Source organism: Eulemur rufifrons, chromosome 29 (assembly GCF_041146395.1).
Source record: "Eulemur rufifrons isolate Redbay chromosome 29, OSU_ERuf_1, whole genome shotgun sequence".
Classification (NCBI taxonomy): domain Eukaryota; kingdom Metazoa; phylum Chordata; class Mammalia; order Primates; family Lemuridae; genus Eulemur; species Eulemur rufifrons.
The window spans coordinates 10,393,523-10,416,079 of record NC_091011.1 but is presented as its reverse complement, the minus strand read 5'-3'; the positions used below and the strand labels follow the sequence as shown (position 1 = coordinate 10,416,079).

Sequence of the window (22,557 nt, the reverse complement as noted above, 5' to 3'; positions counted from 1 at the left end):
GCATACTCCCTTTGCTTCCTTCTTAGACTTGATGAAATTGCTACCATACATTTTGTTTTTTCTTGTGGTATAAATTTTATTTTACATTTATTTACACAATTATCTTTTAAAGAGATTTGAATTAAAAAAATCTTATCTATTTACTCACGTAGTAACCATTTCCATTGCTCTTCACTCATTTATGTGGTCAGTATTTCTATGTTTTATTTTTCTACCTAAAGAATTTTCTTTAACATTTCTTGTAGCTGGTCTGCTGGTGATGAATTCTTTCAGTTTTTGTATTTCCAAAAAACTCTATATTTTGCTTTAATTTTTTTGAATTTATTTTCACTGTGTATGGAATTCTAGGTTGACAGTTTTGTTTTCTTCAGAACTTTAATGATGTTTCATTGCCTTCTCTCATATCGTCTCCAATGAGGAGTCTACCATTAATTCTGGTCTTTTTTCTCTCTACCTTTAAGACTTTCTCTTCATCACTGGTTTTAAGAAATTTGATTTTTTATTTTTATTTATTTATTTATTTTTTTTATTTTTTTTTTTTGTTGAGACAGAGTCTCACTTTGTTGCCCAGGCTAGAGTGAGTGCCGTGGCGTCAGCTTAGCTCACAGCAACCTCAGACTCCTCGGCTTAAGCGATCCTACTGCCTCAGCCTCCCAAGTAGCTGGGACTACAGGCATGCGCCACTATGCCCGGCTAATTTTTTCTATATAGATTTTTAGTTGTCCTTATAATGTCTTTCTATTTTTAGTAGAGACGGGGTCTCGCTCAGGCTGGTCTCGAACTCCTGACCCGCCTCGGCCTCCCAGAGTGCTAGGATTACAGGCGTGAGCCACCGCGCCCGGCCAAGAAATTTGATTTTGATGTGCCTTGGTGTAGTTTTCTTTATGTTCCCTATACTTGCAGTTTATTGTGATTCTTGTATCTGTAGTTTATAGTTACATCAAATTTGGAAGAATAAAAAACACTGGGTCACCATTTTTCAAATACTTTTTATGCCACTTTACTCTCTTCCTTAAGGGACACCAATTCCACGCATATTAGTACTCGTGCCCTTGTCCTACAGCTCACTGATGATCTTTCTTAAAACATTTTGGATTCTTTTCCTTTCTATTTCATTTTGGATAGTATCTATTTTCTTCTGCAGTGTTTAACCTGCCATTAATACTGTCCAGTATAGTTTCCATCTCAGACATTATAGTTTTTATCTTTAAAAGTTTAATTTGGATCTTTTCCCCCTTGTTGAGGTAATTGCTAGGAAGCTCAAAATTGGAATGAGCCACTTCGCTTCTCATTCTTCTATATTACTTGTTTGTTTTTTCCTTTGAGCATTGATGGTATTGTGTATTTTTTTAGGTGTGTGTTTTACTCCAGTCTGCATGAGTCCTTTTTTGAGGAGCACATGGGATGTGTGTCTTCAGATGTGCTCATCTTGTGTCTGAGCACCTGGTGTTAGAGATGCAGGTGGTCCCTTCAGATGTGCTCGTCTTGTGTCTGAGTCCCTGGCATTGGAGATGCAGGTGGCCCTGTGAAGTGCAGGCTTGGAAAATTACACACAGCTGCAGTCCAAACACATCTTTTTTTATGAACGTCCCTGCAGATAGTTAAACAAACACAGAGCTTGTTTGCGTTAGTCTCAACAGTAGCTGATGGTTATTTACCTCCTTAGCCATGGTTTATGGTCACAGATGTGAACAATATTTGTGACCTTTTCCCCATTTATTGGATACTTGTTAGATTTGTATTTGCATTGATATCCATGTATTTTTGGGAAACTGGTCATACCTCTTTGAACTGATGGAGAAACACCTGTCCTGAGGCTTAGTCTTACCCCACCTCCACCTGTGGAGGGACAGGGCCCCTTCTCTGGATGTCAGTTCTCTTAATGGGAACATGAATTGGTTGTACTAAGCACACAGTTCCTTCAGCCCGTTCCAGAAGACTGTGGGGCAGCGTGGTGAGTTCACAGTGTGCCATCTGCAGAGATGAAACGGTCCTAGCTTGGCTTCTCCTGGGCCACCTGAACACAGCTCCTTAGTTCTAGCCATAACTCCGAGAACCCTTGCAGGGGCCTTTGTCTTTTTCCCAGTGAGAGCATCTCACACTGTTGTAAGTTCTCAGGCCCCGTGTGACTGTGGCCTGGCACATGTCAGAAGATGTATTCAGATTTAAGATGGTGCAGGTGGGGGCACCCACAGAGCTTGGTGCAAGAGTAGGTGGTGCGGTGCAACAAGGTTGGACAATCCCATAAAACATTCCCTCTCCCTGCACTGGGCTTGAGGCCGCCCTGGATCTGAGTAATCCTGTGGGATGTGCTGAGTGTGCTGATGGCCTCCTGAAGTCTATCCCCAAACATGAACACACCAGGAGACTTTCTGGTCCAACACAGAGGAGGACCCAACACAGAGGAGTACTTGAGCAAGAATTTAATCAGTGTTTAAGCTAGGATTGCCTGCACTCACATAATTTGCTTTAAGGGAAAATGAGACAAATGTAGTGCCAAGTTTAGGACTCCGCCTGCAGCCTGACACAGTGTTGGGCCTCTGGTCACAGATGACAAGACGAACATGTGTGGCTTTGTGGTGCTACCTGGCCATTTTGTTCAACCTTTAATTGATGAAAGATGTCATTATTTTTCAGTTAATTTGTGTTTACCCAGGACATTTCCCAAAGGGACTCACGGAAGCTGGCCTGGGAGACGGCGCTGTCCTTGTCAGGTTCCAGGCTCGTGGACCTGTGTGTTCGCATCTGTCCTTTCTGTGCCCCTCCCAGTCTTTGTCCTGTGAGCCTTTCACAGGGCTTGATTCAGAGGCCAGGGATCACCAGGCAGCCACACGGACTGGGCCATCCTTGCTTCTCATGCCTCAGTTTCCCTGTCCGTAAAATGTGAGAAGGACATCAGAGGGTCTGCACATCCCTTCCTGTCCCGGCACCCTAGTTCTGAGAGCCCCCCTCCCAAACTGGCCACACTGGAGACCTGAAGTGAATTTGCACCACGGGTAGCTTCAACAATTGTTAATGTATGGCCAGTCTTGTTGGTCTCTATCCTCTGGCCCCCTTAAATCCTAGACACCACCTCACTTTATCCACAAACTCCTCAGCTTTAGCATCTGGGCTGGAGGGGTGGGCTGTAGCTTCTAGCCCTGGGGTGATTGAGGGCAGGGCTGTGAGAGTTGGGCTGAGATAAAAGGTGGCTGGGGGATGGGCTGGGCATGGGCTGGTTTGCAAATGAAAGGCGAAGTTCTCAGGGTAGTTGCTTATTGTCTCTAGGAATTAGCTAGCCCTGGGATTTCCTTTTTAATTTTTAACAGTGTCCTTCCTTTTTTGATCCTTCATGGGGGGAAGGGTATTGCATTATGTGCTCCTCCTGCCCCTCTTCATTTCCTGAGAACTGGTGGGCCTTCAGGAGAACTTGTTGGTTCTCGGGTGTGTTCGCATTTTAAAACCCTCCCCTGGATGGCTGGGCACTTCCCACTGCCCCTCCCCAGTGGGCGGGCGCTGGCTGCTTCTCCTCTTGCCAGTTGAGGTTGACGGTGACTTGGTGGTTGACCCACTGGTCACTGGTTTCCCGTCAGCGTTGCCCCCCGTGGTTTTATAGCAGTTGCCTTGGAAGCATTGTTGAGATTTTGTGTGTCATTTGGGTTTGCAGGTGGTGGTTTTTAATTCTATCATTTCTTCTGCTCATATTTTTTTTTTTTAAAGAGCATTTACTCATCAGCTATTTGGTTATCCACACACATAAAAAGTGCTGGATTATTTCCATGTATTTGTCAACTTTCAAAATAATGAATTAGCACCTCGTTGTCAACTCATGGGCTTTTAAATACATTGATGTGCCCATTGCCATCTTTTTTTATTTTTGGTGCTCAGATTTCCCATTTTGGCAAGGGGGGCCCGTCAGGTGGCTCCTGTTCCCTCTGACCAGGCCCAGTACCTCTGGGCATTTCGAGAGTCAACAGTTTCCAGAAGCCCTGGTTTCTTTCCATGGGAAACGGGTTTTCAGGCCCATAATCTGGGTTGCCTTTGGTCCTGGGACTTTTCAGGGCACAGAGATAGGGGAAGTTTTTAGAAAAAGAAAAATAAATTGTGAGTTTATATTGATGTTTCCAATTCACTTAACTTCACTCCTTTGATCTTTATATTTGTATCTTTTCCATGATGCTGAAAGTCCTAATGACAGTGATATTATTGGTTTCATCCTTCTGTATATAGTAGGTTCAAAATAACATTGTGAATATTATTATCAACAATAAGACTACTGAATGTAATTTAAGATTTCTTTATGGTTATTTTTGTTTGGGGGTTATATCCTACTGGATAGACAGTCAAATATGTGGTTTCACATCGCAATTCTTCTCTGTGTGGCCATGTTGCCAATGTGGTACCAGCTAGGTGTATTTCATTTGGGCTTTGATCTTTGAGGCCTTGCTATTTTTAGTTTAATCCTTCTTTTTAGGTACATAGGATATTTGCGTGGTTCAGTTCCATGGTGAAAAATCTAAGCAGAGATACGCCGAGCGGCCCCACCCTGCCCCACTGTCGCCTCCACCATGTGGTTAAACGTTTGTGCTGGGGGTGGCTTTGACCCTCCTCTGTTCCTCTTTGTTCCTTTTTGATACCAGGAGCACATGCACATGTGAAACTGAGAGGGCCTCCTCCCAGTCCTTAATGAGGCTGGAGGGACTTCCAGCTGTCCCTGCTGACGGACAGGTGTCTGCGCAGTTCTTGGGCATCAACTCTTTTGCCCTTTGTGTCCCTCCCCCTGTAGCAGGAGGCTCTGTGAAAACAAAGACCTTCTCTCTTCATTTTCACTTTTGTATATTTGGTGCTTAACACGGTGGCTGGCATGTCCTGGGGCTCCATGAAAGGAATTGTGGGAGAATGAATTATGAAAGGAATGGAAATGATCATTCTACCTACCTTCAACTCAGTGGACGCAGCAGGTTCCATTTGTGCGGTCAGAGTAGCCATCCACACTCTACTGCATAGAAAGGGAGTTTTCTAAAATTTCCTGTTTCATTTTCCACTGATAGCCAAACACTCAGTCTTACAAAGTTAATAGCACTTGGCCAGTTTGGGTTTTGAATGCAGTCACTTAGGGGCAAAAACTGGATTAATTCAGGCCTTCCCTTCCCACCTTCTCCTTCTGCTGGGGGTGCTCCCAGGTCCTGGGACTTACCAGCTTTCTCAGAATGGGGAACAGTGTGGGGTCCCTGCATCGTCCTCTGGCCTCCCTGGACTGCACTTCTTCAGAGCTGGCCCTAGAGGGGCTTGGGCATCTTAGAGCTCTGGAAGTGGCTGTAGATCTTCCAGGCGAGGGGCTGGCACCGTGTCAGGCACTGGCCTCCCAGCCGTATCTTCTCTGGGACAAGATGCTGCCCTTTCCGTGAGCACTGACCGTGGTCCCAGGCCCTGGCATTGCTGCGGTGACAGTAACCACGGTGCTGGCCACTGAGCTAAGACCCTCACTCAGATGGTTGTGGGGTCACCACAACCAGCCTCCAAGCAGGCATAGTCAGACCCCGTAGGATACACAGGAGACGGCAGCCTGCCCTCAGGCCGAGTGGACACAAGCACCTGCTCCCAAGCCCCCGTGACAGGCTGTGTCAGCCCGAGCACAGCCTGCTGGGGTTGGGGGCTGCTGTGGGAGAAACCTCTCCCATGGATGGAGGCCAGTGTCCTAAGGGTTAAGTGGCTGCCATGGTTACACAGAGGTGGAGGGGACCTTAGGTGGCCAGAACAGACTCTTGCCAGCCACTCTGCAACCAGCTCCCTGTCAGGGGAGGAGGCTGCAGGGTCCTGACAGAGTGGACTTGGACACTGGGCTTTCCAAGGCTGTTCTCTGTCTCTCTGGCAGGTTGAAGCCTCCACTCACCTCCTCCCCTTGTCTGTGTGTCCAGGGCCTTGGCGTGCTGAGGGAGTCCAGGGGTGGAAGGAGCTACACGTGGAGCCATCTGCATGCCTGACAGCACCCTCTTCTCAGAGGCTCAGCGCTGGCCAGGGACATCTCTCAGGGTCCAGAGGGCATATCGGGACAGCAGACGGTTCATCTGTCTGCTTAACTCTGAGAAGATACTCCCATAGACAGGCCTGAGGGGACCTCATCCATTCAGCTGCTAGGCTGACCCCCCTGCCTAGCGTGGGGCCTGGGGCTCCCAGCGGCCAGCACAGCCCCCTGCTGCCCTGACCCACTCCACACCGGCCCTGGGTTTCCCCTGAAGTGTGGAGCATGAGTGAGCACAGGGGTCGTGGGCGCTGAGAATTCTCATCCCAAACGTGCTGTGATAACTCACAGCATTCAAGAGAACCTGCAGGAGTCAGCTAATTTGTAAGAAACCAAAGGGTAAAACTAAGCAGAAGCCATAGATGTGTTCTCACAGTGGGCCGAGGAGTTCCCCGGCCTTAGGACACCATCGGGGGTCCGTGAGGTCCTTCATCCCTCAGTGTCATGCCCGTGTGAGGCTGTCCTCTTCACAGGCAGCCACGAGAGCAGGGCTGCCTAAGGGACGGGTGCGGGAGGGGGCCAGGAATCCGCTGTCTGCCCTGGAGACAGAACTGAAGAGGCTTCCAGAAGTGGACCACGACACCACGCTTTTCACTCACTGTCTTTTGTTTGGGAAAATGCCATATTTTTCCAAAAAATGTTATTTATGTTAACACGCAATGGATACTATTATTTTTAAATGCATTCGTACGTTTAAAAAAGTTTCTTAGTTGTTGCTTCTTATTGGTAAATGTCAGCCATCTACACATAAATTTTTTGTGAGGTCCTCAGTTATTTCAAGATGTAAAGGGGTACTAAAATGGAAATATTTTGGAACTGCTGTTTTAATGCTTTCCTTAAAAACAACAGTCACAATAATAATCCCAGCTGACATTTATAGATCAGAATAATGTATGTAGTTGCTTAACTCTCCCCGTGCTCACTGGGACCCGAGAGGCAGGTGTGGCTCTTCTTATCCATACCACTGTGTAAATGAGCGAATGCACAGTCCCTGGTGTGGCCCGTGGGTGGGGAGGTCAGGAGCCCCAGATGAGTGAGGCCTGCCCTTCCTGGGGACAAGGGGCTGCGGGGGGCCGGGGAGGGATCTAGCATGTTCCAGAAGGGCTGTCCATGACAGTGTGCATGGGCCACCAGGGGAGGTGCTGTGGAATGGAGTTCAGGGGGTTGGGGAAGATTCCCCATGGTGGTGGCTTTCCAGTTGCACCTTGAAGGATTGATCTACAGGGCTGGCTGGCTGAGTGAAGAGGGTGGGAGGGACGGACACCCCAAGGGGAAAGAGGCCCTGAGTAAGGTGAGAGGAGGGAGGGGACATCAGTGTGAGCCTGGTCCCAGCCCTCGGGGCTGTGCTGATCACTGAAGGGTGTGGCCTGGGCTGCATTGTACCCATGCTCAGTGGTCACCAATATCTGGAGATGGTGAAGGAGGCAGAGGTGCCCTGGGCCACTGTGGCACCGTCTCTTACCATGTGCTTTGCTCTCCCCTGAAGGAAAACCACTGTCGCCGCATCAAGATCCTTGGGGACTGCTACTACTGCGTGTCAGGCCTCACCCAGCCCAAGACCGACCACGCCCACTGCTGCGTGGAGATGGGGCTCGACATGATCGACACCATCACGTAAGTGCCCTGGGGGATGGGAGGAGCAGCCCATGGCATCCCCAGGTTGAGGAGTGGAGGCCGAGCCACCTTCCGCCCTGGATAGCCTGCTTTGCCCTGGTGGGTCCGTCCGCGGCTGCAGAGGAGGAGCCAGCATCAGGAGCTGCTGGGCCCGGCAAGTCCCGCCTGAGCTCTGAAGGACGATTCCATGGTTGCCTCCTTTACAGTTTGTGTGTGATTGTATTTCTTTGTCCACAGGAACCCCACATACTGTCAGATATTCATGAGTTGTGCAAGAAAAGTATTACCTTTATAGCTTAGCTGGATGAGCTGTTCAGAACAGGTTGGCTCCAATCCAGCTGAATTCCATTTTAGAAGGAAGTAAGTCTGTGCTTGTTCTTCCTCCGGGCAGGTGATGGGTCTCAGGTGCTCTCTGCATGGAGCGAGAGGGCTGGGATGGGCAGGTGAGTCTTCACGGGGTGATCGTGCACCCGTGTGGCTGGTCTGCCCATGTCTTGGTGCATCGTGTCCTGTCGTCATCCTTATCAGAGGCTGGGATGAAGGCGTAGAGGCTTTCGTCAAGTTAGGGAAGGTGAGGAGCTGGCAGGTTGAGCCGATGTATGAAGTGTAGATCGAAGTTTGCACATCTCAAAGTATGGGGAGACGGGTGTGCTGCAATGAGACGGTTTAACAGGGATTGGTGTATAGTTTCATAGCTGGAGCAGCAAAGTAATAGTTCAAGAACTGTGTGAAGAGAGATGTGATGAAGGAGCTTCCGGGTGACAGGATGCACAGTACCCCAACAAACAGGCTGTGGAGATGGGGTGAGGCCGCACTGCACCACTGTATTGAGGGCTACCCACGCCATGCTCCTGCAGACAGCGTGACCGCAAGACGGGCATCAGGAGGGATCCCGCCAGCGCCTTGGGCAGCAAGCTCAGTCCTGGCACCTGCCCGTTGGGGACACATGAGCAAAGCAGAGCCCTGCGGACACTGCCAGTGATGCCAGATGAGGCCTGAGCCCCTCCCCGGTGTCTGCCTTGGGGGGACTCCCAGGTCTGAGCCCCTCTCCCCGACCAGTGAGATGTTCCATGTGCGATCTGTGCCCACCCGCTCTTTTCTGCTGAGACTCCTCCCGGCTGAGAGGCACCGCCAGCTCTTTCCCTCCCAGACAGGCCTTCAGTACTAAGTCACCCCAGGAATCTGCTCCTGCTCAGCAGTGCTGGCCGACCGCAGTGGCATTTCCCAGTGTCAGCCAGCTGGTCCCCAGCCACTGCTCTTCCTGGGTGGCTGGGGCTTCTGACCCCCAGCGAGGCCGACAGGCCTACTGGGTTCCTGGCATTCATCCTTGAGGTGACGTTTGTTTCCTTGGAACCTAAATTTTCTTTGCTGTAAAATGGAGAAATAGTGTTTGCATCTCTGAATTGTGAGGATTTAGTAGGGTCTCAGATTAAATGGGCCTGCATAGAGTCGGTTCTAGCAGCCACCGCAGGCACTGATTCATCAGTGCTGATGCTGCAGGACCCCCTGTGAAGCCACACGGTTCTGTGTACCTGTAGTGGTGCTGTCTACTTCGTGGGGGTTGGCCCGTAGGCAAACCGCGAGTCAGATCTAAACAGGAATCGCATTCTTCCCCATGACCACCAAGCATGCGAGGTGCCATTTTGATAAATAGATTTAATGCAGATGTGGCCTTGCTCTTGGTCTGCGTATTTTTGGTTTACCTTATTGAACTAAGTTAGAAGTGAATGGCCTGCGCTTTTCCTTCTCTGACTCCCCTTTGGGCTGGCAAGTCCAGCTTGCATGTCCTGTGGTCTCCGGTAGACCCTGTTTCCCTGGCTGGAGCTCTGGAGGTCCTGTGAGAAGGGATGCCCGGGGCCTTGTCCACCTGGCAGCTGGGCTGTTCCCACAGCACCTTGCTTTTTAACGAGCTGGTGTGTGTCTGAGCCACAGAGCATGCCTCAGTTTCTCAGCAGAGAGTAACTTGGGGATTACCTCCTCTAGTTACTGGATTCTAGTTTTCAGAGCCAGACCTGTTGAAAAATTTAGGGATGGGTTTTCTGCAGGGGAAGCAATGCCTGTGTGCACAGAGCTTCTGAATCTTATATATTCCAGGTTGAGAATCTGCATTTTTACAGATGGGGAAACTGAGGCCCAGGAGGGGAAATGAGGAGCCCAAGTTGAGGTTATGAGTTTGAGCACATGGGGATCGGAGCTGTTTGCTCTACCCTTCTTGCTGCGTTGGGTTGGAGGCTGCTGTGGGCAGGTATGTTGTTGTTCTGGAAATTCTGCATAGGTGATAGCAAGTTGGCTTCTGTAGTGTCCTTTCTCTGCTTTTTCCTCTGTTACGTGCGTGGCTGTGCCTGCAGTGCCTAGAGTAATGGCTGGAGTGAGTGAGCTCAGTAGATGCTCCTGGAACAAATGAACAAATGTATCCTCACCCGTCCTTCCGTGTAGCCACGATTAGGTTTCAGCCTTGCAGAGTTTATTTATGCCATGGGGTTGACAGTGGCCCCTCTGCCACAGGCTGGGCCACTTCCTCGTTCCCTCCCTGTTGGGGTCCAGCACAGAGGGCCTGGGTCAGGGCTGCAGATGGTGTCAGACTTACCCCTGCATAAAACATACTGGAGATAAGTAAGTGAACCTCAGAGCACAAATCAGGAAAAAATAGGACAAATAAAGACAAAAAGGGCTGTGGAAATCATGTTCCTTGGAGATGAAGTTGAAGGTTCGGTTGGATTTGGGCAAAGCCAGCTTGGGCATCCCAGGAGGCGTCGCCTTGAGAGCAGTTCTGGATGCATAATTTATTTAGAAGTAATTGTCTTGTTAACTGCCAGTCTGATGACACCAGCATTGAGATATTTGAGGCAGAATCTGTTGGGAAAGATAGAAGATGGAGAGTATTGGTAGAAAGTGCCGGGTGGCGGATGTCGTGTGTCTGCGTGGCTTTGGTTGGAGGTGGCCGCGGTGCCGCTCGCTGGGAGCTGAAGGTCTGCTGCGGTGGGCTTGAGGGGATCTGGGGACGGAGGTGGACAAGGGTCTCAGAAGTCCATGACTACAGAGGTAGAAACGTTGAAAGTTCACAAAAATACCATTCGCAAGTTTTAGTATTTATATTTTTTCATATTCATTTCATTTCGTAAATTTTGAAAAAAAATTTAACTTCAGTGTTTTGTTTCAGTGCCTCTAATTGGAGATTGGCAAGTGACAGGAAAAAAATTAAAATTAAAAAAAAAAACACATTAAAATGTGTAAAACTAAGTAGGTATTAAAGGTATATCAATAGTTTAAGTTCCAATAGCTTTTTCTGTAAATCTGTGGCACGCACACTCCTGAGTCTACTGAAGCTGGACATGTACTAGGACTCCCGGGACTCCGACTTGGATGTGTGTCAGCAGCGAGGTCTGAGCCAGCTGTCTGTTGTCACCACCTCATGGTGACAGAGTCCCAGTATTTTCACACTTGATGAGACAGAAAGAACAGGAGGTTGGCCTACTCCCTTAAGCACTGGGGTGCGCTGGAATAGAGATTAAATGATGTCAGAGATCGTCAGAGCCAGACCAGGCTTACACACGAGGAACAGGCTCACACGGGTATCGGTGCCTCCAAAGGCAGCCAGGCTGGTCTGGGATTCCCCGAGGTTCTCAATTCTTTCAGCACTTGCTCAGCCTTCGGTTCCCCTGCTTGGGGCCCCTCCCCGTGCTCTGTCATCCCTACCCCAGCTCCTGGTCAAAGCCCTCACGTAACCGGCCTCACATCTGGACCAGGCTCTAGTACCTGACCCCGAGAACGGGACATTTGCACTGAGGCCCAAGGCCGAGTGTGTGTCAGGGAGCAGATGGGGAGGCAGAGCACGTGCGTAGGCTGCAGATCTTGTCCCCTGTTCCTGCCGGGTTGTCACCTCCCTGTGGCCAGCAGGCAGGTGTGGGCCCTCAATGGGGCAGTGGCTGCACAGAGACCTTTGTGAACCCAGACCATCCTGATGCCACCCTCCAAAGACAGTGGTGACCAGACCCATGTGGGATTTGGGGGTCCTGGACTCATTTCCCTTTAGAGACTGCCCTGGGTGGGAAGGGGACTCATGGGCTGATGTGGACGCTCTGTGAGCTGGCCAGGAGCATGGCCGGGAGCCACCCTGCCTGCCTGGGGCCATCAGCTCATGGGTGGCACAGGAAGGTGCCGCCATCCACCAACAGGCCGAGAAGCCTCACGCTCAGGCAGCGTGCAGCAGGGACAAGCCCAGCTCCCCTGGTGCTCACGGCCTAGGCGTGCAGACATGGCAGCCCACCAGGTAGGATGCCAGGCAGGCTCCACCCCCATGCTCTGTGCCTGTGTTGCAGGTCCGTGGCCGAGGCCACCGAAGTGGACCTGAACATGCGTGTGGGCCTGCACACGGGCAGGGTCCTCTGTGGCGTCCTGGGCCTGCGCAAGTGGCAGTATGATGTGTGGTCCAATGATGTGACCCTGGCCAACGTTATGGAAGCCGCTGGCCTACCTGGGTAAGTCAGGGACAGGGTTGAAGGGGGAGGTGCACAGTGGCTGTGTGTCCTTGGCCTGAGTCCTCACTCTGGACACAGAGGCCCAGGATTCCAGTTTGACCCTCGGTGCCAGGACCCCAGAGGGGCCTGCTTGTCCCAGCTGCATCTGCCAAGTGCATCCCATGGTGGGGGTCCTGCCCAGCCCCGCTGCTGCCCTGGGCTGGGCGTTTTGCCCCTCCGGGCCCGGTGTACGTCTGCAGAAAGCCGGAGTTGGACTGGAAGCCCAGATGCAGGTGCACGTGGGGATTGTTGCTGGTGGCATGGTGCTGTCCTTCCCCACAGCTTATCATTGCTTCTCTGTTTCACTGTCTTTGGCTTCATTGTCTCAAATGTACAGATGGAAAGTGCTGTGACTTTAGAGCCCTCTGTCCCTGAGCTCCACACAGCCATCCAGGAGTGGGCTCAGGCCGGGAGCTCGTGGACGTCTGGGTCACAGACAACAAGGTCTTTGAGCTTGCTTAAAAAGGCCAGGGGCTGTCAGTGGCCACGCACTGTGGCAGGCTCAGCTGCGTCTTCAAGAACGATTCCAGCACACACCTCTGCTGACCAGAGTGCTGTATTCTCCCTTTTGTGGGATTTTGCAGCAGCTGCCCAGAGCTGGCAACCTCTCCAGAGTGCTGGCTGCCCCTCGGCATGCTCAGGGCCCGCCGTAGAGCAAGGACCTCAACGAGAGCTGACGTCTTCCTCTCCTTGTCAGCTCTAGGAGGCCGGGCTACACAGCCGTCCATCTCCATTGCTGAAGGAATGAATGAGGCACCAACTGAATATAGGAATGGACACATACTTGCCTTTTTAGAGACCACTGGTGCTTGGAAGCTTCCAGACAGCCTGGGTGACCTTTGCAGTTCAGGGCCAGGCTGATGGGGGGTGACAGTGTCTCAGGCATGCCCAGGGCCTCCCAGGAGGAGGCAGCCAGTGGCAAGGGCTGAGGCTTGCTCCGAGTGATCATCCTGCCTACCTGGGGCCAACAGGAGCCTCTGATTGGGGCACCCAAGGAGCATCCTAGTGGGGACTGGGCTCTGGATTGATGGCAAGAAATGGCACTTGTGGACGGGGCAGCACCCAGCATGTGGCGCAGGCTGGAGCTGGAGAACCTGCCTGTGTCCCCCTCTGGGCCCCTCATGGCTTCTTCTCTTCCTGGCCTGGCAGTCCCTCACTGTCCCTCCAGCTCCCGTCCGCGCCCTCCTCTGAGGATCATAACTGAGCCACCCCAGCCCTGTCCTCGCCCTCTCCGGTCCCAGTGAGTTTGGGAGCTCTGCCTCTCAGTCCGTCCATCACTGGAGCCAGCTTCCTGCTTTCACCTTCAGCCACCTTAGAGTTCGATTTTGAATCCCCTGTAAGGAATCAGAAGATAGTGCGGTGAAGGGAAGATTTGGGTTTGCGGGGAGCGGGTTTGAACAATGGGGAGTTTGCTTCTCATCTCACAAACCCGCGTGCTCTGCTAGGCAGCGGGGGCTGTGGGGTGTGCTGTCTGCTCCTCGTGTTTGCATTTTCTGCTGCGTGACATTAACTCAGGGGTTCTCCTGCCCTCGCCAGAGACCGGCCTGGGGAGGCGTGAGCACCTTGGCCCCACGTGCGTTTCTCACCTCCCTGCCCCGCCCTCACCTCCTGTGTGGACACCTCGGCTGGCCCGGGAGCCAGCCCTGACTCTGGCTGCCTGGCGGGGTCTGCCCACTGCTTCTGCTGACAGAGCAGACTCCAGCTGTCTGGGCAGGGGCTCCCATTTCTCCTCTTCCTCACCTCACTGCCACTTCTTCCTTTCTCACCTTCCCTAATGCAACCTTCTGATGTTTGTGTTTCTCTCCTTTGGTTCCTGTGTCCTCCCCTGGCCCGGTATTCTCCCTTCCTCAGCTTCTTTCTCTGCTTCTCCCCTGGGCACTTTCCGTCCTGCTCTGCCCCGCCCCGTCTGCCCAGGGCCCCCTCCTGGCAGGGCAGACTTGCCTGGAATGTGAGTCTCCTGGCGGAGCCTGCCCTGGGCTGGGGCAGCAGCCTCTGCCTGTGCCCCTGCGGACTCTGGGACTCTGGGCAGCAGCACGTTGCCACTCAGCCCGCCTCTCTGCCTGCTTTTTTTGTAGGAAGGTTCATATCACAAAGACGACCCTGGCATGCTTGAATGGGGACTACGAGGTAGAACCAGGTTATGGACATGAGAGGAACAGTTTCCTGAAAACTCATAATATCGAAACCTTTTTTATTGTGCCATCCCATCGCAGAAAGGTAGGCCCCAGAACCACCTGTATTGATTGGGCCTTAACTGCTGGGCCTGGGCAAAGCTTTGAAGATGTAGCTGCTCCTACTTCTCTAATCACTGCTGCTCTGGTGTGAACTTGCTAAGGCAGAGAGGGGTGTCCTGCTAACGTTTTCCTGGGCCTTGCCTCTTACAGGTGTGGAGAGGAGACCAGGTGAGGAGGGGGAGGGAGCATGACCTCCTAGTCAGAGATCTGGGGTCACCTGAGGGCTGGGCCATCCTGTGTCCTCCCCCTCACCCCCAAGCCTTCACTGCCTCCCTTGCAAAGTGGGCATGAAACCCTGCAGGGGGGTCAGGGATGGGGAACTTCGTGAACTGAGAGGTGCTGGGCACACAGGTGGGCTGTGATCATCTTATGTGGGGCACTTGAGGTCACCCTGCCCAGAGAAAAGCGATTTAGACATGATCAGGAGTGACCAAGCTGCTTCTAGGAGTCAAGCAGGTGAAGGTGCTGGGCTCAGGTGAGGTTGCAGTCTCAGGTGAGAGTACAGGGTTCAGGTGAGTGTTCAGGGCCCAGGTGAGAGTGCAGGGCCCAGATGAGGGTGCCCAAGTGAGGTTGCAGTCTCAGGTGAGAGTGCAGGGCCCGGGTGAGGGTGCCCAGGTGAGGGTGCCCAGGTGAGGGTGCAGGGTTCAGGTGAGGGTGCAGGGTTCAGGTGAGGGTGCCCAGGTGAGGGTGCAGGTGCAGGTGAGGGTACAGGGTTCAGGTGAGGGTTCAGGGCCCAGGTGAGAGTGCAGGGCCCGGATGAGGGTGCCCAAGTGAGGTTGTAGTCTCAGGTGAGAGTGCAGGGCCCGGGTGAGGGTGCCCAGGTGAGGGTGCCCAGGTGAGGGTGCAGTCTCAGGTGAGGGTGCCCAGGTGAGGGTGCAGTCTCAGGTGAGGGTGCCCAGGTGAGGGTGCAGGGTTCAGGTGAGGGTGCAGGGTTCAGGTGAGGGTGCCCAGGTGAGGATGCCCAGGTGAGGATGCCCAGGTGAGGGTGCAGGGTTCAGGTGAGGGTGCCCAGGTGAGGATGCCCAGGTGAGGGTGCAGGTTCAGGTGAGGGTACAGGGTTCAGGTGAGAGTGCTGGGTTCAGGTAAGGGTGCAGGGCCCAGGTGAGGGGACAAGGCTATTTCCTGTGCTGGTTCTTTCTAAAGAAACAGTGTATGGGAGTAAGCCTTAGTGTGACTGAGTGAATGCTGGCCTCCAGGCTCGGTCACACTGACACAGACAATAGCTCTGAGGTCCTGTGGTTTGAGGGCATACAGAGGTGGAGAGGTCAGGACAGCGGGCAGCTCCCTCTTTAGAGAAGTTTGCATGGTGAGAAGGGAAGAGTGAGAATGCCCCAACGCAGAAGGGCGTTTTGTTGTTTTGAAGCATAGAGGAGATAAGGGGCTAGGGGCCGGTGAAGGTGAGAGGTGGGCGGGAGGCCCGGGAGGGGCCGGCTGCAGGTGAGCCAGGGGGGCACTGCGTTCTTGGAGAACAGGTGGGGTGAGAACTGCTGTCCTGTCGGGCCGGAGCTTTCAGCTCACTGAGAGGACAGGCACACCGGCAAGAATGGTTACCGTTCCCTTATCCCCAGAGTTCTTAGGTTCCCACTTTTCTGTCACCTCGTTGGATCTTGAGAAGGCCCCAGGGGGTGCCTGGGTGACGCTCATTGCATCTGGCAGGTGAGAGCCCAGGCCGTGGGTGCTGGCCAGCGTGCAGGCCTCCCAGGCCTTTCTGTAGAATGGGGTGTGCTGGGAACTGGACGGGAGAACAGAAACCGTGAAGTGACACTGGTTCCAAGCCTGGGTGGTCTTTCCTGACCTGGGCCTCAAACCCTGTCTCCACTGTGGCCCAGGACTCAATGTGTTGCTTTATTTTCTCTAGGCCTTTGGTATGGTTTGAGAATGGAGTGTTTTGGAAATGGTTTGAGGTTCTGTTCACTGCTGTATTCCTGGCATGTCCCCCAATGCCTGGTGTGGAGTAGGCATTGAGCAGATGACTCCCAGCACCCTGGGGTGACTGTTGCTGTCAGTGTCATGTTTCCAGCCTGGAAGGCCATGTGTCTCCTTCACAGCATCTCTCCTTGCCTGTTGTGTGTTTGGACAGATATTTCCAGGCCTGATTCTCTCAGATATAAAACCGGCAAAGAGGATGAAGTTCAAGACCGTCTGCTACCTGCTGGTGCAGCTCATGCACTGCCGGAAGATGTTCAAGGCCGAGATCCCCTTCTCCAATGTCATGACCTGTGAGGATGATGACAAGGTACGGAGCAGCCTGAGAAGCCACTGTGCCCAAGCTGACGGGTGTGATCTCTGTCCTGCCCTCCCGATACGGTCCCATGCAATTTGGGTTAGCGGTTCAGGACTAGCGGTTCACATGCTTATAATCTTGTAAACATGGCTGAGCTACTTTTTCTTTCCTGCACAAATCTTTGTGTCATCTTGTACTCTTTGGCTTCTTGGTAGTCTCTGCATTTGTCCCTCACCTATGGATCCATCTGTATGTTCAAGCTGAAATCCCACCTGCTGTCAAAATCGCTGTCAGGATATTCATTCTGGTCAGATGACAGTTTGATCTGTAGCTCAGTGCCGTCTCAGGATGGCCCCTTCCACTTGCGGGAGCCCCGCTGGCCGCCCATCTCTCCTTCTCATGTCACACGAGCTCCTCTCTCGGGTTCACTCCCTCGTTTGCATGGATCCGGCCCGCAGCTGGCTGTGGAGGGAACAGAGGAGGTGAGAGCTGGGGGCCTGGCGTGTGTGAAGCCATCTTTACAGCCCTGCATACCAGTGAGCCTTGCAGCCTGCTGGTGTGTCAGGGTCTCGGTTTCTAGGCCTGTTCGTCCGCTGGGGCTGGGTGACGGAATACCACAGCCCAGGTGGCTTCAGCCACAGACAGGTGTTTCTCACAGGCCCAGAGCAAGAAGTCCGTGATCAAGGTATGGGTAGGGTGGGTTTCTCCTGAGGCCTCTCCTTGGTTTGTAGTGACGTCTTTCCCTGTGTCCTCACACGACAGGGGGAGGGGGCTCTGGGGTCTTCCCTCTCCTTGTGAGGGCGCTAATCCATCGTGACCTCATCTAAGTCTAATCACCCCCTGAGGCCCCACCTTAGGGACCTTCAAGTTGGGGGCTGAGGCTTCAACACATGGATTTTGGGGACAAACGTTTGGTCCACTGAGGTTGGCCGTTATCTTTGTTTTGCCTCACTGTGTTCCAGCTTCCAGAGTTGCTGGGGAGAAGCTCAGAGCCGTTTCAGTTCCAGGCCCTTGGTGGGACACTTGTGTGTGTCCTCGGTCTCGGGAGTTTGAGAACCCGTTCACAGTGCCCAGTGTTCTGAACTGGTGCTACGATGAGCCTTGATCTAGGTCTACTTTCATGCTTCGGGGCAGCGACCCCCTGGACCCGGAGGATCCGCCTCTGGGAATGGTCAGGGGTTATTCTGGTGATTATTTCTTTCCTCCGTTTTCCCTGTTCTTTTTTTCTGAAACTCCTATTTGGGTTTTGGACCTTCTGAACCGGTCTCATTCTCCTCTCTCTCCACCCACTCCACTGGACAATTTCTTCACCTTTATCATCCAACACTTATTATTGAGATTTTAATTTCTATAGCTATACTGAAAAAAATTTTCTGTGAACTTCTTTTGTTTCCTGAATATTTCTTTTTATGACACCCTATTCCCACTTAAGGGCTATATTTTTTCCCATTTTGTCTTGCTGAGATTTATTATTATTGTCATGTTTTGTTGTCCCAGAAACATCTCCATTTCCCCGGAGCAGCTTCAATTGTGACTACATCTTCCGTAGGTGTCAATGGCCCTTCTGTTGGTTCTTGGGCGAGTCAGAGTCGACTGGAAGTGCCGAGTCTCGGAGTCTCGGGGGAGGTTTTCCTCTTCGGGCTTCACTGCAGGGTGTCTTTCCTCTCGGGTCAGGCAGGGTCACCTGTGAGTCATCTAATCTTCTGCTGAGGGTGGGGTGGGGGCCTCATGTCCTAACCCTGGGCCAGAGAGCCCCGTACCCGCCCCCTCCGCCCTCCCTCCCCCCCCCCCCGCCCCCACCACCAATCTTCTCTGGGTCAGTGAGGGCCGTGTCCCAGGAGCGCAGGGTGAGCTGCCTCTTAGACAGTTTCTGACCTGAGAAGCTGTTGCCACCGACACCTGAGCCTTTTGAACATGCCTGGCTTTCTCCGTCACCAGCGTGGTTCTTACCTTCTTGGGTCTGCATTGTTGCATGTGACCGATTTTCTGTTTTCTAAACCTGTGTTACTGCTTTCTCCACTGTTGTTTTCTCTGCCTTTATGGGTCTTATGTCTTTTAAAAAAAACTTAGTTACTGCAGTTTTAGAGGCTTCCCAAGAAAAGGCAAAAATGTGCTGATTCTGGCTCATGGCGGCTTATCACATCAAGGATTTTCTGTGTGAGTGGTTTTGACCATGAGCTCACATTCGACAGAACTTTATCTGAAAATTCTGTAATACGCTGTGTGCGCAGTGTATGCTATCAAAGAAGATGGGCCTTTATGTCTGCCAGGATCTGGGGGCTACTTTGAATCAAATGCTTGGTTTGTGTTTTTAGATGTCCCCAATAGCTAGAATTATAGCCCCCGCTGAGCTGGTGTGTGTGTGTGTGTGTGTGTGTGTCTTCCCCCTCCATTCAGCGCCCGGTCCGAGATAGCTAAGCCGCCTCGTCTGCCGTGGCAAGGTGCTTCCCCTGGTCGTCCTTGCTGAGGATGGAGCCTCTCAGGGCCGGGGATTCTCGCAGAGGCTCTGATCTCAAGTCCAGCCTTGCTTTTCACTCAGGTGTTCTGTGAGGACCCCATTAAAAATGCAACACTGCAGAAGCTGAGAGTGCAGCTGCCCTCAGAGCAGCCCTGGCTCCCACATCCCTGCCCTGTCTGGACTCCCCCTGCCCGATTGTTTCTGTTCCCTGATCATTTCCCTTACTTTCTTGCCAGTTCATTTGTACATTTGAAAATGTGTGTATTTTAATTTTTTTCAGTCAGATTTAGTAATGGGAGGATTTTTTTAAATATATATTTTTTTATTTCAGCATATTGTGGGGGTACAAAAGTTTAGGTTATGTATGTTGCCCTTGTCCCCCGCCACCCCGAGTCAGAGCTTCAAACGTGTCCATCTAATGGGAGGATTTTTAAGCTATCTTGTTGGCCATATTACTGAAGCACAAAAAGAGATTTAATTGCTATCTTCTTCTCACAGCATCTGGGCCCCCCACCAAACTCCACAGGGCAGGGACAAGGGTGAGGTGAGCTAGGTGCACAGTTTAAGTGCATGCCCAAGATTCAGTCATCAAGATAAATAATATTTTCAAGCAATGTTTTAAAAAGCCAAATTTAATCCAGAGGAATCCATGTTGAACTAAAAATCATCAAAAATCAAAATTTCTTAAAAAGGCAGGAGAGTGCAGAGCTGTTGTGGGCCCTGAAGCAAAAGGTAATATTGGAAATCAGGGCTTCTCTCCACCTAAGACTTACTCAGAGCAGCTGAGTTGGGGGTTTGGGGCAGCGCAAATTATTCTTTCTTCAATTGCTGAGGGGCATGGGTTTAATAAGACTTAGGAATCCCGGCGTTTTCCTAGGCAGAGCACGTCAGCCTCTCACATATTCAAACTCTGTTTGACAAACCAAGACAGGTGCTTCCTCCCTCTCCTGGGACAGAGCAGCATCTATGGGGCGGTGGCACGCTCAGATGTCAGGCGGGCACCAGCTGCATGCTCCCAGTTTGGAAATGGCTGCAAACCTGGGCTTCCGGGGTCCACTTTCTCAGACCAACTGCAGCCCCCACCCTGCTGCTGGTGTCCCCAGGAATCTACAGGGAGCCTGCAGCCCAGCCTTCCTGGTCCATCAGCCTCAGCCACCTGTGCCATCGCACCCCAGCCTGGGCAGACCTGCTTGTGTGCAGGGTCCCTCACTCTCCTTTCACCCCAGCCGCTGGAGTTGCTGCTCACATTCCTCATTTCCATTCATTCCCAGGCTGCCGAAGCCTGGCTTCTGTGTCCACCATGTTGGCCAAAGATGTGGATGCCTGGTTTTGCACCCTCCTGCCTCCCCTAGGGACACTCTCTGAGTGGTGGTGTGCCCAGTATCATCCTCTGCCCTCTGTCCCCACTGTCTTCCTGGCAGCAGGCGCACACCCATGGTCTCACCTGTGTGCTCAGGGTGCGGGAGCCCGGGCTCCAGCTCAGACCACTCCAGACATGTTATCTGTCTGCCCAGACCCTGGACTGACTTGGGCTTAGGGTCCGGCACATCCACTTCCCCTGGCGAAGTCCTGGCTCTGAGGCCTCCGCAATTGTGTTCCTTCTCTCTGAACACTCCGCCATGACTCCTGCACTCTGGGCTTTCATCCCTGCTCCTTATGGTCTTGCCCTGAGCCCTGCCTCTCCCTGGCCCCTACAGCCCCTTCCAGGTGGGCTGCACTCTGGTGCTGGGCCCTTCTGCCTTGGGTGGGCATCATGCTAAGCCTGGCCCCACCCACCTGTCATCTCTGTCCCCAGCCTCCAAGCTTGGGCCTCATCTGTCTGCCTGTCCAACCGTCCCCCAGGGTGCTTCCTGCCTCCCTGTCTGTGCAGGAGCTCTCTGCAGGCAGCTCTTCTTCCCCTGCAGCCCCCACCCCTTCCAGCCAGCAGCCCAGCCAGCACCTCCAGACTGGCCAAAACATCTTGTCTCCACCTCTGACCCTCCCCCCAGCTTCGGGGAAGGTGCTGCGAGGGCGGGGCTAGGGGTGGAGTGGGGAGTAAGCCAGGGAGCCTGGGCCTGTGCTATTCAGATGTCACCCCTTCCTCGCCATCTGCCCTCCAGACTGGGCTCCTCGCTGCTGCCTCGTGATTAGTGCAAACAAGTCCGAACTGGAAAGAATATTGTCTCCACCCTGGGAGGCATCAGACGGTGACTGAGAGCAGTGATGGGAGTGGCCTCTGTGGGACACCTGTGGTGGTGCCAAGCAGGGCGTGTGTCTGGGACAGGTGCAACCTGTGTGCACAGAGCAGTCCCCACCCGCAGCGGCTCACCCCTGCCGCCCTTTCCTCCGCTCCTGCCCGCCCCGCCTCCAGACCCAGCCTGGCCAGCCTCAGCCCTTGACGGAGCCCAGGGAGGCGGGTGGGAGCGCGCACTCGGCCCTCTGGGACCTTGGCGCAGCTTTGCCAGCAAACCTGTCCTGAGTCCCAGAGCCTCACACCGCCCTCTCGCTCCGAGTCCGGGTTCTTCCGGTCCGCGGCGTCGGCCGCTGGGTGGCGGTGTCGCGCAAGGGCACAGTCCGGCGGCGCGGGTGGAGCGGGGCTGTGAAGGGGGGAGGCGAGAAGGGAGGGGGCCATTCAAGAAAATTATTCAATGGCACCCAAAACACAGTAAGACAGACCTTAGTCAGATCCATTGCGCTGGGTATAGGGATCAGGGCAATAGGGGCTTGCGGTGGGGGAGAGAGATTGGGCTCAACTCCGAATTCAGCACCGGAAAGGAGGGATTTAGAGCCAAAGAACAGGAGGTGTCATGGATGGAAAATTGCTAAAAGGAAACAGGATGAGTAAGAGGGGTTCTGGCTAAACCTGCCTAGCAGGATTCTTGCTGAAGACAGGCCAGGGTGAGCAGACATCACCTGGAGGATCAGGAACCGGTGAGCGGGTATCATGAGGGGTTTCTTGCTAAACTGACTTAGCAGGGTTCTGGCTAAAGCTGGATTTTACAAGGAAGCACATAGTTGGGCTGGGAGAAGGTTCAGGTGCCTGACCAAAGTTTGGTTAGGCAGAAAAACTTTGTCATGCTCCACACATCTGATGCCTCTGGGTGAGTTGGATACACCCCTCCCCAGTGAGCTGCACGTCCCCGGGGGGTGGGGGGATGTTGGTCTCTGACCCTGCAGCCACCCTGGCTTCAGGTCTCACCTGACAGCTGCTCTCATGGTACCCCAAGGATAAGCTCCTACTATCAACCCCTTGCCCCCAATGCATTTACACCTGTCAAGTTTCTTCTTTCAATACTCTTTCTGATTTTAAAAGTAATTTATTGTGGAAAACATGGATAAATACAAAAATGCACAAAGGAGAAAATGAAAAACATTTATCTTTAATCCTCACAAAGCTATCATTAACATTTTGTTCCTTCCAGTTTCTTAAGTGTGTATCTTTACAATCTGTAATAAACTTGATTGGACGATATAGAAGCAGTTTGATTACTTATTTTTTCACTTGCCAATATATCATGAACATTTCCTTA

The 22,557-nt window shown here is 52.6% G+C and overlaps 1 protein-coding gene across 1 annotated transcript in view; it reads left to right on the top strand.

Annotated features, from left to right (window-relative positions):
• Window positions 1-22,557, top strand: part of ADCY1 (adenylate cyclase 1) — a 149,056-nt gene that overhangs the window by 70,107 nt on the left and 56,392 nt on the right. Inside the window, exons 5-8 of the mRNA XM_069462359.1 lie at window positions 7,488-7,615; window positions 11,935-12,093; window positions 14,208-14,349; window positions 16,447-16,602. Of these exons, the coding sequence (XP_069318460.1) occupies window positions 7,488-7,615; window positions 11,935-12,093; window positions 14,208-14,349; window positions 16,447-16,602 (585 nt within the window). The remainder of the gene's footprint in view (window positions 1-7,487; window positions 7,616-11,934; window positions 12,094-14,207; window positions 14,350-16,446; window positions 16,603-22,557) is intronic.